Here is a 16732-nt window from a genome sequence, read left to right as displayed (position 1 = left end):
CCCCTCCGTGGGTGTTCCTCTCCCAGGACACAGCAGGGCCTGGCAGTGGATCCCCTCCTCCCTGGGAGGCTGCCCAGCCATCCCCTGAGCTGCCAGGGTGAGCAGCAGGGCTGCATTCACTCACCTTTACCAATCTTGTCTTTAAAGTCAAAGCATCTCCTCCCACCACCACCATTTTTCAGCAATCACGTCAGTTGTGTGTTACAACAGCTCACTGCCTGCTATACAGCTTAATTATTGATTTATAGCCCTGTTATACAGCTTAATTATTGATTGATAGCATTGCAATCCCCTGCTGTGCATGTGGAAGCGAAGGGAAGGGACTGGTAAAGCAGAGACAGGAAGCTGATAACCCTGAGGAGAAGGAGAACTGGACTGCAGAGCCCCGGAGGGCTGGCCAAGGAGCCCCTGTGAGCAGCTCCTGGGAAGGGTGACTTTTGGGAACAGCACTGGAGCAGAGACAAAGGAACAAGGGAAGGATACTCCAAGAATAGCAAATCACTTGATACTGAGAGTAAAAGATGAGAGAGAAGAAACTGGAGCGACTGCAAGAACGGAACAAATGAGAGGTGAAAGGGGTGAATTTATCCATGTGATGATGGCATGCAGAGGCCACGGCCAGGATCCAAGGAGACTCAGATTTATATATAGTGTCGATGAGGACCAGGTGGGAAATGAAAGGGAAGAGAGTATGTGATTAAATCATCGGGAGAAAAAAGTGGAACTTGGGTGTTTTAAAAGGAGACCTGGGTTTGCTCCAACCGTATCCAAAATAAAATGTCATGAAAAGACAGCAGAACTGTAGCTGGGTTAAAAAATACCTTACTCGTTGGCTGGAACCAGCGCTGTTAGCAGAAACTCCTCATTTGAGAACTGGTTATCTCTTAGCCTGGGGATTTTCTGCCGTGCCATGATGGAATAGCCTGTCAAGCTGGTGCCCGTCACAGGGTGACAGTGAGTGACAGACTGGCTGTCCCTGAGCACGGGTCCCGCTCCTCAGCTCCCCCTGCCCCTGAGAGCTCTGTCCCTGCTGGGTCTGCCTGCTCCAGCACTGCAGCAAACGCCCGGCCTGTTGCTGAACTGTTATTTAGGTTATTTGATTTTCATGTCAAAACCGCTCTGTCGGGATTTGGGGCTGTTGCTGTAAAGCCAAACCAAACTGCTGCCCCCATTAAACCCATTCCAAGCGGCGTTTCCTGTCCCCAGGGCTGTCATGGAATCAGAGAGCTTGGCTAGGAAGACGTCTTAGAGAAAATAGAGTTCCAACTTGTTAAAATAGAGTGATATCAGAGCTGCCATTTTGGCAAGTTTTAGAGGTGGAGCCCCAAGAATTGCCTGTGATCCCTTGTCTCAGCCCTTATCTCTTCCCTTTCTCAATCTACAGCTCCTGTGTTATTGTACCTGCCAGGGGGACAGGAGGAAATCAGCAGTCGGGTTCCTGCTCCTCTTTTACGCTCAGTTTCCTGAGATTTCTTTGCACTGATGTCATTTGTGGTGGGGGTAAAGGGGAACATGCAATTTATTCTCCATTATGTTCAGAGTAATGACAAGTCTTAAAATAGCTCTCAATTAGTGATTGATTGCAATTAATTGGAACAACATAGGCTGACATGATAGCTCTGGATCTCCAGAGCATTTCTGAGTTCATGAGCTCTAATTTTCAAAAATTCAAGAATTCTGGCTCCCACATTACCACAACCATCTGTCAGCAGTTTCTCACACAGGTCTTTGAGAAGCAGGAGCGATAAACACTTTGGCTTTGCTAATTAAAACAGGTGTCCAAAACTGGGGCTCATTTATTGTAAACTGGGGGTTCCATATAGGTATGGAAATATCCATATATCGCCCAGAGAGGCTGTGGGCTCCCGTCCCTTGGAGTGTCCACAGCCAGATTGGATGGGGCTCTGCTGATGCTCCCCTCGTGCTGCATTGCTGCAAAGCTCCTGTGGGTAATGCCAGAATTAGGGCACTGTGAGAGGATGTGTTTCCTGATTATTCAGACTAATTTGGTTGTACCTGTGTTTTAATTAATGCATGATTGGAGTTTCTTTCTTAACAAACATCAGGAATACGTCAGTACAAACCAGCAGTGGGGTTCAATCCATGATCCTCCTGCATCGCTTCCCTGGGTTGTGGCTGCTGCTCTGCTGGCCGACCAGAGGGCTTCCTGTGTGTCTGTGCAGGTCAGCCTGGCCAGGGGTCACTCCAGGGGATCATCCAGAGAGGACAAGGAAAGCCCTTGCTCCTTAACCCAGCTGGGTTTCATTCCATCAAACTTCACTTTCAAGGTCTTGAGCATAAACTGAAAGTAGCAGAAAGCAAAAGGAAAGGCTGTGTTAAGATACGGTGTTAATATGGCATCGATAAATAAAAATTATTCAGAAAAGTCTTAAATTTGAGGAGGCAAGGCTGAACTGGAAGAAGAAAGGTGCAAATAGTGGCAGCTGTGAATTCTCTGTGCTCCAAACTTACCCAAGCTGGAGTTGTTAGGCAGAACAGAAAGAGCAAATGCTGTGGGCAGAAGAAAACTTAAGTGTCAGGTTTTCATATCAGCACCATTTTTCCAGAGGAAAATACACTGAAATGCCTCAGTCCTGATGGCCAGATATTGTCCCTACTCACAGTCCTGGGAAAGGGGAGCACCAAGCAAGGGAGCCAGCAGCACTGAGTTATTCCTCGAGGTACTTCTGTTGTACCGGAATGCTGAATGCTGAGACCCCTCAGCTCTTCCCCCAAAGCAGGCTCCTCCTTTTCCTGTTCTCCTTCAGGCAGAGTCCTTGCTGAACCACCAGTGAAAACCCCAGCGAGAACTGGAAGGGCAGCACTCAGCTCTGCTCCTGCTTCAGCCTGGCCAAAGCTTTGCTCTGTGGATGGGAAGTGAAGGGCAGGAGGGAGCTGGGGGTGCAGCCTGGGGGTGCCGGGGCTCGCAGGGAAGGGTTGGCTGTGCATGGGGGCACCAGTAGAGTCCAAAATGTTCATTGCACAGGGAAGCGATGCCCGAGACAGGGGACTGACCACAGGAGGAGTTTTCCTCTCTAAGGGCTTTCGTTAGGAAGGGTGAGGAGCTGTCTGTAGGGCCGGGCGTGCCCCCCAGCTCTCAGACAGGCTGGCAGCGCCCATGGCCACAGTGACCGGCTTCTCCCCACACTTCCCGTGGCTCACCATCCTGCTGCTCACACTTCAGGCTTCTCCCTCCTCCCCGAATTCTAACTTCACCACATGTTACTTTGAGAAGATCCATATATAAATATTTTGGCTCATTTAATATGCCTTCTGGTATTTTAACACCAGGTCTCTTGTTTTTCTCCACCATTTGGGGAACTTATTTTTATTTTCAAACAAACTTGATGCTCTTACAGAAGTTCACTTCCAGAACTGAGTGTTTTAGGGAAGATTTCAGGAGTGCTGGTAAAATGACAACATGCTGGGAGGCTCCTGATGGAAGTCTGTGTGCTGCTGGGGACTGGCTGAAAATTGCTTTGCGCGAAAAAGAGAAACCATGGGACAATTCTGGGGTTTATATTGGGTTGGCAGGTTCAGAATATTGAAATGGAAAACACTTTGAACTAGAAATTTTAAATTTTAATTTAAATTTCAATTGAATTTAAATCAGACACCAGGTGTCCCCAGCTGCCCCCACAAGGGTAAACATTGTGTGAGCTTCCTAAGGGGGCTGGAACAGCCGCAGGATCTGCCTGTTCCCTTCCTCCTCCCAGTTCCCATCCTCCCTGGTTCCCTCCTCTCCCCAGATCCCTCTCCCCCCACTCACTGCTGGCTTTGAACATATGGGAGGGTTCAAACCAATGGTGTTACTGCCAAGTCCTTGCCTGGGTTTGTCTCTCACTGAAATTTTACTGCAGATACTTGATCCTAAAAGCAGATAAATCCAGCAGTGTCTGTCCTGTGGCCAGGACAGATCCTGGAGCCCATCAGTGCCCAGAATTTGTCATCATTCCTCAGCTTTACCTGGGTAATTTTATTTAGACGGGGGCATTTTCTTCTGATAAATCTGGGCCCATTACCAAGTCAGAATGTATTCGTTAAAACACCAGTTAGAGCGTGGTCTCTCATCAATCACAACCCCCTTAATTCCTGCACGGGTGCAGAGCCGTGGGAGGCGCTGGGCACGCCTGGTCTAAATCAAACTGTCACTGCACCAACGTCACCCTGTCCTCAGCCCCGCGGAAATCCAGCTGTCATTGACCATATGAACAATGGGGGAGGTGTTTAAAAGCTCCAACACTTCATTTCTGGGTGTTGGGAAGTGAACAGAGGGTTCACAAGGCTGCAAGCACACAGGTGACAGGACTCCAGTGGGATGGAGGTGATGGGGAGCTGACCCGGGGTGCCTCAGAGTTCCCCCGCCCGCCCTGCCTGCCTGGGCACGGTGGTTAATTAGTGCTCAAACGGGGATCAGTGAGGAGGGAAAGAGGGAGGAGGAGGCAGCAAAACCCCGAACAGAGGAGAGGTGAAAGTCATGGGACAGGAAGGAGAAAAGGAGCATGAAATAGAAATAAATCAAACCAACAACAAAGCCCTAAAGCAGAAGCAGGAAAAGGAAGAAAAGGTGAAAGGACAACATAAATGGACCAGAGTGGATTGAGAACAGGACGAAAATGGCTCAAGTGATGATCACAGACTGGGAGGTTGGTACAGCCACACACGTGGAGATGAATGAGTGTCTGGATACAGAAAATATCTCTGTGTGCCTCAAAAACAGGCACCAGATGTGTCTCAGCTGCTGCCTGGGGATATTGTCCCTTCCCAGCCGTGACACCATCCCCAGAGCTGCCCACAAACCTCAGGAAAAAGGGCTGTGAAAACTGCAAGAGCTGAATAAAAGGAACATTATTCTGAAAAGGAGCCTGCGAGGGCAGAGCTGTGGGAGAGCTCAGTCCCCATCCCACTGAGTGCCCTCCCACAGCTGGGACTTTCAGTCCAGATTCAGGAGGGGAAAAAATGAAAATTTTGAGATTTCCTGGAGAATGGAATTTGGTAACACTTGTTCTGAAATACGACGACATCGTATTTCTGGGCACCGGGCCTTGGGGCACTTTTAGACCCCTCAAAGTGTTCCTGCAGCCCCCCTGCCATTGGGGTGCCACTGCTGGCTCGGGGGGGCAGAGGGATGGGGGGCTCTGCCCTGTACCCCCAGAACTGTCAGTATTGGGCGTTCATCCCAGGCTTGGCATTTCCCAATCCAAGCACTGGTCAGAGGTGTCTGAGCTGGGGAAGGGTCCCTGTGCCATCTCTCACCATGAAAACTCTTCGCTGGCTTTTGTCAGTCTTGGTTTCTGTCCCCATTCCTCTCTCCTCCCCAGTTTTCTCACAGCATCTGTCCCCCTACGCAGGGATTTCCCATTCCCTCCTTGCAGCCTGTTTGTTGGGAAAGAGGGAGAGGAGAAGGGGAAAACTGGGTGGCTGATGGTTTGTGTGTCAATTATACATCAGAGGTTTTGCTGCTCCTTCAAAAGCTTCTAATAATAATTATTATAATTAGGGCACTGGGAGAGAAATGTGCTGAGATCAGGGAGGAAAGCAGGAAAGCCAGGCCAGAATTAATTAGCCACTTTTATCTAAGAATCTCAAAGCATTTAGACATTAATTAATGAGTGCTGTGGTTAAGTCAGCACGATGCTCCTTTGCTGCCGTTGTCATGCCAGGCTCGGGCTCAGCCCCCTCCCTGCCCAGCCCTGGGGTGCTGCTGCTGCTGCAGGTGCTTCCCCAGCACTGCAAAACACAGGAATAGTTCTTTGATCCCTTTGGTCCTGCCTGTCACCCTGACAGCTCCAGGGCTGGGCTGAGGAGACCCGGCCTGGGCAGGTTTGTGGTGCTGGAGCTGTGCAAGCCCCCAGCCCGTGCAGGGCCCTGGCACACTGGGCACCGGTGCTCCCCTGGGGAACAGAGGCTCCCTGCTGACCCCAGCCCAGCTCCATGAAACTCCCACCCGCGGCGCTGAGATTGGCCCTGGGGCTCCAACAAAACTGTTTATTCATGGCAAAATCGTTTCTGTCTCCTGGCTTACCCGTGGTGTGCCCATTGTTGGTGAATATTCATTAAGTGAAATTAGCATCTAATAGGTCTTAATTGACTTATAAAACCTTGTTTTGTGCTAATGAATTCTGTACTGTAGCTGTGCCTGATGGCAGCTGGGGGTCCCTCTGCCCAAGCTGCCACCTCGGAGCCGGGTCAGTGGGGGCACAGGTGGCTCAATCCCTTCTTCTTCCCCGTAGTCCATGGAAGATGTGGCTGCCCCATCCCTGGAAGTGGTCACAGCCAGCTTGGAGAAACCTGGTCTACTGGAAGGTGTCCCTGCCCATGGCAGGGGGACTGGAATGAGACTGAGATCCCTTCCAATCCAAACAGCCCCGGGACTGTGGGACAGCCATGAAGTCACGGCTGGGAGCAGGCTGTCCGTGGCCTGAGCATTGTGTGCAGTTTGCAGAGTGTCACTGATGATCACGGCAGTGCCCTGGGCCCCTGCAGGGGCAGATGTTTGGGGTCAGGTGAGCTGTTTGGGCGCTCGAGGCACAGTTTGAGCTTTGCTTGGCTGGGTAAGCGCAGCCCTTTGGGTTTCAGTGGCTGTCCCACCGCTGTGAGATGTGGGTATCAGCTGCAGTAAGGAGCTGGAATCCACACAACTCCTGCAAGTGCTCTCAGAGCATGTGGATCAGGGTTTTGTAGGGGCTCAGTTCATAATGCCTTTGTCCAAGCCTAGAAATTGATAAAAAAATTCAATTTAGCCATTTTTGACTGTTTTCAGACAAGACACAGGACAGCTTTGAAGTGAGTCTGTAAATTAGAGTAGCCCTGCAGCTCCCAGACTGAGAGACTCCTTCAGCATTGACAAGGAAGAGGAAGGAGGAGATGAGGAGGCTTCCTGATCTCTGGTTTTCTGCCTGTTCCTGTAAATGATGTGCAGGGTGTTCCTGGCTGGGTAAGGACGGAGACGCAGGAGAGAGGGGCAGTGACAGTCAGGGGCTCTGTCAGTGCTCCCAGCCCCTTCCCCCCTTCCCCTTCTTCAGGGGCTGCTGTGCTGCTCCGAGGCTGCACAGCTCAGTGGTGCTTCCCTTGGTCTGGGGATGTCACCGCTCTGCAGCAGCTGGGAGTGGCAGCTCCGTGTTAGTGGAAGATGGATGCTCCCCGATGGCCTTTCTCTCCGTGGTGGCTGCGCTGGCGTGGTCAGGGAGCTGCTCCCGGTGCCAGCTCTCCCCTTTGTCACGGATTACTGCGGCTGGGCAGGTCTCCAGCTGGAAAAGAAAACCTCCAGCTCTGCGCCGCAGGAGTCGGGAATAGGCGCTGTCCTGGGCTTCCCATGGCTGGGCTCGTGCGAATGAAGCAGCGAGTGTCCCCAGAGCCTCTGGGCTGTGTGTGACCAGGCCTCCTGTGGGGGGAGGCTGCTCTGAGGGATGTCCCCAGGGTGGGGCTGGGCGAGGGAAGGAGATGTTGGGGGTGATGCCCACCAGGACAGAGGCTGGCAATGCTGGCTGCACCAGCTGGCTCTGTGGTGGAGCCTCAAAGAAGAAACAGTGTCTGGAGAAGTCAGGGGGGCTCCAGCCATGGTTGCTCAGTTGGGTTAAACACTGGATCGGGTTAAATGTGGTGGTTTCTCCCTGAGGATCTCGGAAGTTTCAGCCCATGTTGGGTATTGAGCAGCACACGGCAGCGAGGTGGATGGAGGAGCTCCAGGGTTCATGGGCATCAGCTGCTGTTGGGCCCCGGGGGATGTTTGCTGGCAGTTGTGGTGATGTTCAGGGAAGGTCCCCATGAGGGTTCCTGTGGCCCTGGCTGCCCTCCCGGTCCTGGGGGGCTCAGCAGCCTGTCCTGGGGTGTGTGGGGGTCTGGAGCTGCCGTAACCCCGGGCTCTCTGTCCTCCTGCAGGTGAGCCCTCCCGCTGGTCCTCATCCCACTGCGACTGCTGCTGCAAGAATGGCAAAGGAGACAAGGAGGGTGAGAGCGGCACGTCCTGCAACGAGCTGTCCACGTCGAGCTGCGACAGCCAGTCCGAGGCCAGCTCCCCCCAGGAGACCGTGATCTGTGGCCCTGTCACACGCCAGCCCAACATTCAGACTCTGGACCGGCCGGCCAAGAAGGGGCCGGTGCAGCTGCTGCAGCAATCCGAGATCCGCAGGAAGAGCGACCTGCTCCGGACTCTCACCTCTGGCTCCCGGGAGTCCAACTCCAGCAAGAAAAAAGCAGTGAAGGAGAAGCTCTCCATTGAGGAAGAGCTGGAAAAATGTATCCAGGATTTCCTCAAAATCAAAATCCCAGACAGGTTTCCCGAGAGGAAACACCCCTGGCAATCCGAACTGCTGCGGAAGTACCACCTTTAGGCTTTGGGTGGGGAGAGCACACGACCTTGTTACGTTAGAGCCAGATCCTAAGTGATACAAAAGTAATTCCCAGTAATAACTACTTGTTAGGTCACCAAAACCAAAATCCATCTCTAGTACTGCCTAATTTGCCTATTTCACCTTAACATTTCTAGTCGTAGGGGAATGATATTTTTGCAGTCCTGGAAGCACAATGACAAACGCTTTTGTTTGTAAACTTGGAGTCTTACACAAGCTGAAAACCTTAAGGGCACAACCAGACCCACCCCAAGGGATGCTCGCGTGGCCCCAGAGCAGGCAGGGTGGGATGGTGAGGGCTCCGTGCCCTCTGCATCCTGCTCGGAGCACGCGTGTCTGGAGGGAGGAGCACAGCACAAAGCCCAAGCTCTGCCCCGGCAGTTTAAGCATGTGTATTTATATATGTGCATATATATATGTGTGTATATATATCTCTGTGTATATATATATGTATATATATATTAATATATATTGCTTAAAGATTTTCTGGCTCTCTCCTTATAACTGCACTTTCTCAGAAAAGAGCATTTTTTAGCAGTCTGTGGATGTCCCGTTTCTTCTCCAGGCCTCTGAGGGCTGAACAGTAGAAATCCCTCTCCCTGTCTCTCTCCTGCTCCCTCTGCCTGTCCTTCCCCCCTCCCTGGGGCACTGTGAATGTGTCTCAGTGGAGACCAGGGTGCAGGCTGTGGGTTTGTGTTACCATCAGCAAAATATTCCGTTTGTTTGGGATGCTCTCGTCCCTCCATGTCCTCCCCACACCTCTTGTATTTTTCAAGGCTCTCCGGTGCCGGTGGGTTAAAGGTGTGCTGATCCCAGCTGGAAAGCCACAGGGATGGTCCAGGGCTGTGTGGGGATGCTGGGGAGGATGCTGGCTCCTGCAGGTGCCAGGTGTGTGTGCCAGGAGCGGCTGTCCCAGCTGGCAGGGACAGCTGGCACCGTGCCCCCTCCGCCACAGAAATCACCCCCAACCCGCCAGGGGACTCTGGCCATGGGGAGCCGCCGCTGCAGGAGGGAGCAGGGTTGTGCCAAGAGAAAACACAACCCCGGAGGAGGTACCCGCGTCCCCTCCCGCAGGTGCCATCGGTGCCAGTGCCAGGGTGGCACAGACAGCAAAGCGCGCCCTGTGTCCCGTGCCACCCCTGGAGCCGTGGGAAGGGCTGGGCTGGTCCTGCACTGCCCCCGGAGCCAGGGGAAGGGCAGCAGGGGCTGGCCGGAGAGGGGCCGGGGCTCGGCAGAGGTGTGGGGCAGCCAGAGCTGGGGCAGGGCAGTGCGAGCGGCTCCGGCTGCTGGGGCAGGCCAGCCATGGAGAGGCGTGGAACACTCCATTGCTCCAGCTGTGGTGGCCATGGCTGGGAACAAACCAGCTAGAGGATTTGGGATAAATTATTCATTTTCTAAAGGCACAGGAAGGAGATTTTTATATATATATATGTGAATATAAAACTGTGGGCAGTGACAGTGCTGGTAACACAGAATGCTCGGATTCTGACTTACTGAGTGTCCTGCAGGTTCCAGGGCTTTCCCCCTCCCGAATTCCAGAAGCTGCTGTGGGAGATGCTGTCCTGCCTGCACAGGTTCTTTCTGTGACACTCCTGTGGTTCCAGCCAGGGGAATCTTGGTGCCTGCGGGGCTCCACTGTGCCGGGCTGGGACAGAGGGGGTTGGCAGGGAACCGTGAGGTCTCCACGAGCACACAGCTGTGTTTGGGGTTGCGTGCACCTTTTACCAGCTAAAAAAGGAAGCAATACTTGTCCAGAGGGATCCATAAGCAGGAGCTGGCTGTGGGGAGGGGGAACCCTCCCAGCAATACATCTCCGGGTGGCTGGGGAGCAGGGCTGGGCTGTGCAGCTGGGGTCACCTCTGCGATGCTGCAGGTGGAGGAGGGGCCGTCCCTTACCGAGCTGTCCCCTCTGTGTCGGTGCCACAGAGCTGGCGCTGGGCAGGAGAGGCTCTGCCTGGGAAATGCTCAGTGAAGAGACTCAGCACTTCCTGGGATTGTGCTTTAGAGCCAGTTCAGGGCTTAGGACATTCCCTCACGCTGGAATTCAGGCCCGGCTCTTGTGCCACCCTCTACTCACAGGCTCAAAAAGCACATCCCACGGAAACCAGTGTTTTGTACAAGCCCCACAGATGAGGCCCTGCTTAGTCATTTCACGGTTAGATTATAGCATTTTTCTCTCCCTACTCAACATTTCCTGCATCTTGCTCCTCTGGCTCTGGCACCAAGAAAGGACAGATAGGGCTCTCCTCTGGATTTCCAGCAGGGCATGGCATTCAGGACAGGTCACCTTTGTTCCTTGGCAGGAAACTGCAGCTAAAACCTCATGCTTTCACTACAGATCTTTCCGTCTCTTTTTAATATCCCAACTCTTTGGGGTCTAAGCTGCGTGTGCCAGAGTGGACGAGCAGGCATTGGGGGGGGTGTGTGTGTGTGTGTGTTCCCAGGCTGACGTCCCGGGGCTCGGGATTGCTCCATGATTAATAACTGTGGACAAATTAGACCAAATGAAATGCGCCCAAGTGGGCTTGATTTATGTGGCCTTCATGTCTCCAGTTTGAGATGAAATGGTTATTATTCTCCAGTGCTACAGAAATAACGGTCTTAAACTGCAGTAATCACAGGCAGGCCCAGCCTGCTGGGAAACCCAGTCTGGGCTGGGGCCGGAGCAGGGCAGTGCCAGGCGTGGGGCTCGTGCCTGTGGGTGTTTGTGTGGGTTCTGCTGCATCTCTGAGGGACCTGCTGCTGGTCTGACTCCATGGACAGCTGTTTTATGAGTAGCTTGTGCAGAGCTGGGGCTGTGCCAGCAGGTTTTGTCCTGCTCAGAGGGACTGGGGGGCTGTAGGTGGAGCACAGGGGCCCCGAGCAGTGCTGGAGGCTGTCACGCCCCTGGTGGGGTCAGCAGCTCTGCCCAGCATCCTCCCCCTGCTTCCCAGAGCTCCCCTTCTCTCCCTCCTCACTTGCTGCTCTCTCTGCATCACCAGTGCCCCCCAGCACCTCCTCCACCTTTGGGGCACTCCCTGGGATGCTGGGAGAGGGGATGGGGGCACCTGGCAGTGGTGCAGAGAAACCCTGGGCAGGCTGAGACAGAGCAGGGGAACTAAAAATGCTGTTCCATGATGGCTCCATAGTTCAGCTGTGGGTGGCAGTGGGTCAGGAAAGAGCAACCAAACCTTCTTCAGGCACCAGGATGGTGGCAGGAGGGTGACCTCACACATTAACCCTGGGAGATCCCTTGCCAGCATTAATGCCCTGCACACACAGATGCACAGCTGCACACACATCCCTGCCGTGGGTGGGACAGACTCACAGCCTGGGGTGCCTTTCTGGCAAGGCTGTTTCCCCTCTGGGATGTGGCACCTCTCCCTGCTCCCGGGGCAGGCCATCCCTGCCGTGGGTGGGTGCTGGAGTGGTGCCTCGGGGCCAGGGCCACCTCAGCACGAGCAGGGGAACGTGGCCAGTGCTCGGCACATCCGGCCCCTTCCTCCTTCTGGGGCTTTCCCTGGGGCTGTGCAGGGAAACTGAGCTGGGACGGGAGGAAGGGAGACAGATGCAGCACAGGGCAGAAAGGGAACTGGAATGAAAGATTGATTACCTGAAAGAGAGCTGGGTTTGGGCTACAAAACATATTCTACTCAAATTCGACTTTATTTCAGTGAGAGAACCTGTGTGTCTCCCTAGGAAAGGTTTTGTAGCGAGCCAAAATTAAACTCAGCTCACAGAGTACTTTATTCTTTCTAAAATATCTGGGAGAAAACTGGATTTTGAGCTACTTTCCACAAGTGACAAAGACCAAGTTCTGTTGAAACTAATTTGTAAACTTACCTTGACTGCAGTGGGACTGAGACTCGGCTCCCACCGGCAGAATTCCCGGTTTCCAGGGGCTTTGCCACCCCAAACCCCCTGAGACACCTGAGCGGGACTCAGCATTGGGGGGGCACACAGAGAACGTGGGGACCAGCTGATTTGGCTTTCTCCCTAAACCATCTGCACACACAGCACCCAGGCCTCACAGTGCTCTGGAGAACGTTTTGTGTTGAAGTTTGCTGAGTCCATTTGTTAATTTTATTTGCGAGCTGTGGGCTGAAGGACAGGACAAGGTTGGGTTTCACTGGCAATGGCCATCAGGTACCCGAGGCCGTCAGCCGTGTCCCGCTCTGCTCTCCCAGCCCTGGCAAGGCAGGAGGAAACTTCCCAGCCCCTTCCCCTCCCCACGCCCTCCCCACCACTGCGAGTACAGACTTGGCTTTCAGAGTACTTTATGCATAAGGCCCCATGTGTATCATGGTACAAAATAATTGTCCAGTCTTATGGATAGTTTATGCCCCAACGGGGTTTTGTAGATTAATAGTAAAAGAACAAAAAAAAAAAAAAAGAAAAAGCACTTTTAAATTATTTATATTATAAAAAGACATTCTTTATTTTTCTTGGCATTGATGTCACTTAGCTAAAAAGTCCGTTTATAAATAGGATATTGCAGATTTTAAACTATAGCAATGCTAAGCAAACACGATTTCAGAGTTCCACAGAGAAAATTACCGAGGTGAAGCAGGAGGGTGGCAGGGCCCAGCTGGCTCCACGGGTGGGCGTTGGAGTTGAGGGAGATGATGTCCCTTTGTGGTCCCCTCTGGCCGTCCCCAGCCGGGGATGGCAGGACTGGACCCCCCAGGCCTTTGGGGTTGTACAGAGGTGCTGCCAGTGCAATATTTCCCAGCCCACACGGGATGCAGAGGGGGTTTGGTGCCATTGGGATCTCTCGGGGCCTTGCTTACGTTACATTTTCGGACCTCATTCAGTACTAAATGACTTCGCCGAGGCTGAGTCAGTCTGTTGCACATTGATGTAGATTAAGTGGCACCCACTGAATTACCTCTCGACTTTCCAACGTGGTTCACTTGTACATAAGTGTAATGTCAAACTGTTTACAGGTTCTTTTGTGCGTAATTGTGGAAAAAAAAAAAAGTTTTAACTACAAATTTAAAGGAATCAATTTTACTGGAAGGTGTTTAAAAAAATGAATGTGCTTAATACAGTATAGACATCCTTGCTAATGGTCTCACCTGAATGCATGTATCCGTGTTGTCAGTCCCACCAGTGAGGTTATTGGCAATATTCTGCAGTCTGTGAATAGCAAATATGCATAAACTACTGTGACTCTGACAAATATAACTCGGTAACTGTTTCTACTGTGGTATGTGAAAAAAATCCTGTAGCTTTTAGCCTGCTGTATTTCCCTGGTGCAAAGAGCACCAGGAAAGAGAGAGATCTTGGGAAAATGAAGTCACAGCTGTGACTTGAGCGGGGTTGTTTGTGCGATGGCCCCGCCGGGTGGCTGTGGTACAAGCGCTAAAAATGCCATTTTCAGAGGCTGGCAGGTGGGAAGGGAAAGGAAGGGAAGGGGCTGCAGCTGCCTCCCGCTCTGGCATCGCTGCTGGAGCAGAGCTGGCTGCGGGCTGGGGCTGGGGAAGGCAGAGCCTCGGGGCAGGGCCGTGGGACCCTGCGTGGGGGGAGCTCAGCGGCGCTCTGGGGGCGTTGGGCGCTCACAGCTGCAGCCAGTTTGTGTTTGCCATTCCAGTGCAGCAGTGAATGCACGCTGGGAGAGCACTGACCACAATAAATGAGTTGGTATCCTTCAGCTGTCACACGCAGAAATGCATCCATGGATACATCCAGGCTTTCTTGCACACAGGGATTTAGCATTGGCTCATGTAACCACTTCCCTCCCTGCTGGCTGGGCATTATTCTCCCTTGAAAGTGGTGGGGTTTTCCCCAATTTATTTCTGGGTTTGTTATTATTTTTAATTTGTGGTACTTGGCTGTGGTTGAGAGGAAGCCCTTTCCAATGGCCCCTCCCTGGGAGAAGGTGAAAGATGCATCTCTGCAGCATTTGCCCCACACAGGGCTCCCTCACAGCCAGGATTTGGATGTTGCAGGGCCTGCACAAGTGGAAGGTTGAGGTTTGGGAGCTGTGCCTCCTCAGTGGTGAGGGGGACACTCACTGAGCTCCCCTGTGGCACCAGCCCAGTGCTGGCAGTGCCACGAGCCAGGTGATGCCAGGATTCCCATCCTGGGAATCTCAGGGACACTGGGCAGCACCTGCAGAGGGGCCCCATGTCCCTGAAGGGCCCTCCCAGCTCTGGGACGAGCTTCTCCACATTAACTGCCCCTCGTCAGGAGCCCAGAGGCTGGGGGACAGCACAGGCTGAGCTGAGGAGACCCTTCTGCTGCTGCTTCTGGGCAAACCTGGGGCTTGTAGCCCTGCTCCCTCTGGCTGGGCTGGGTCTCAGGCTCCATCTCTCCACCCAGCCAGGTTCCACGGGAGGAGAATGCGGGGGGGCTGCTGCGGTCCCTGGTGCGGTGACAGCTCCTCTCCCTGCCAGGACACCCCTCAGTCCTGAGCAGGGCCTCGCCTCTGTGGCTGCCCACTCGCGGTCCAGTGCAGGAAGCTGAATTTGGTTACGCCGAGCACTTCTGAGCACGGTCTTGTCTGCTTTTCATGCCAGGGCAGATGTGAAAGAGCAGTGGGTGTTGGGGTAGAACACCTGCACAATAATTACTGAGGATGTAATTACCTCCCCTACGCAGCACTGGGTGATGTGCATGGGAAGTAGGAGAGATTCCCTTTGATACCAGGTGATACCAGAAAATGATTTTAATCTGCCTTACAACTATATAATTAAGAGAGCTTATATATAGAAATATATATATATCTATCTCCCCATATGTGTATTTCTTGTCCCTGCTGGAGCTGCAGCGGTCCCGGCTGGGAGCAGAGGGTGGCACCCGGGCTGGGCTGGGCCTGCTCCCTGCCAGCCGCTGCCGCAGGGGTGAGCAGGCTGGGAAGAACCAGCTCAAAGCTTGTCCAAAGCCTTTTCAGAGGAGAAGCCCCCCCTCCCCAGGGGTAGCCCCTGCCCCCCCAAAATGCTGAGCTGTCCCAGCACCTGCTCCTGGGATGAGGCGTGGCCGGGAAGGCTGTGGTCAGTCCGTGTCACCCCTTCTGCTCCCTGAGCAGGCAGGTGGGGGGTCACCCTGCAGCTCGTCGTGGGCTTGCCAGGATGGGACTGAATTATCCCCATGCCCAAAGCCGGGCACAGGAGGGGCTCGGCCGCTCCCCCCGGGGTGCCCAGGGCAGAAGGTCCCTCCCCTGCCAGGCAGGACGGGGTGGGAGGGCAGGGCCGGCATCCCCCAGCCTGTCCCGCTGTCCTGAGGCAGGGCAAGGAGCAAACCTGCTGCAGGAGAGGGGACAAGGGGACAAGGGGACAAGGGCACGGGCTCAGGGGAGGGCACAGGAGTCACTGCTCGCTCCGCGGTTCTCTCCCGGAGCTGCCCGGCCCCGCTCCTGTGCCCCGGGGCCCGGAGGGAGAGCTCTGTAAATACAGCAGGTTAAAAACTGGCACAGTATCAGCAGGTCTGTATTTAATGCAGATGTTTCCCATGTTTTGTAGTATTGTTTTATTGATAAATAAAAATCAACCAAAGACAAAAAAGGCCTTTGGCGTCGTCTGTGTGAGCGGGACCAAGCGGCTGTGGGCACCCATTTATCCGGACTGTCCTGGCACAGGGGGGCTGCAGAGCCCTCAGCCCGTCCCTGCCAGCGCTCCAGCCCCGGGAATCCCCCCAGACAGAGACCCTCGCCCATGGAAAGGGAGGGGATGAGCAAACGTCCCTGAGCTCCCCGGGAACAGGAGCCCTGGGCTTGTCACCGTCCCGGGCGTGCCCTGCCCTGCCCCGGCTCGGGTGTGACACTGAGTCGCCCAACAGGGCTGTGATGACACAAGTAGCGCTAATGGCTCCAAAATGATCCCGAAACACTCAGGATTTTTAAAGCACAGCAAGAAAAAGCAAAACTCGCAGCAATTAAACTGCATCTTAATGAGCTGCCTCCCAAAGAAAAGCTTGAGAAAAATGGGTTCATCAGAGACTCGTTAAAAAAAATCACTAAAACCATTAATACTATAAACATCCTCTTCGTAGCATAAATTTTGCATCTTTCCAGATGTATTTTTATTATTATGCCCATTTTATGGGAGGAGAAAATGAGACGCAGCTCTTTGGATTGTTTTGTCCCAGGGATGCTAGCAAGCAGCATCCAGGAGGCACAAAACCACCTGCTCTTACCAAATTCCTGGGCAGGTGTGCCTGTGCCACACCAGGCTGCCACATCTAAACCCTTTAGCAAATTTTATTTGGTCTTTACCAGAGCAAAACATTCCTGATTTTGGGACTTAGTGCTGACTGAAGGGGGAAGTGATGTCTGTGATCCTACAGTGGCCACTTGTCCATGAAATAGACCTTCAAGAGCAGAAAGAATTTGGACAGACTCTGCTTGGGATTTAACCCCTTGAACTGCCTGGGAAGGGTTTGCAGAAGCTTTCCAGCTTTAG

At 53.3% G+C, this 16732-nt stretch overlaps 1 protein-coding gene across 1 annotated transcript in view; it reads left to right on the top strand.

The window, feature by feature from the left end:
* The window catches only part of KCTD16 (potassium channel tetramerization domain containing 16), a gene marked incomplete at both ends in the record, with an annotated part of 56138 nt that extends 47805 nt beyond the window's left edge, over positions 1-8333 (top strand). Inside the window, one exon of the mRNA XM_082291388.1 lies at positions 7882-8333. Coding sequence (XP_082147514.1) covers positions 7882-8333 — 452 coding nt within the window. The remainder of the gene's footprint in view (positions 1-7881) is intronic.
* Between the last annotated feature and the right edge of the window lie 8399 nt (positions 8334-16732).

This window comes from Coloeus monedula (assembly GCF_965178545.1).
Source record: "Coloeus monedula genome assembly, chromosome: 15".
NCBI lineage: Eukaryota > Metazoa > Chordata > Aves > Passeriformes > Corvidae > Coloeus > Coloeus monedula.
Note: the sequence above shows the minus strand (reverse complement) of the source record. Positions and strands in the feature narration are given on the sequence as shown.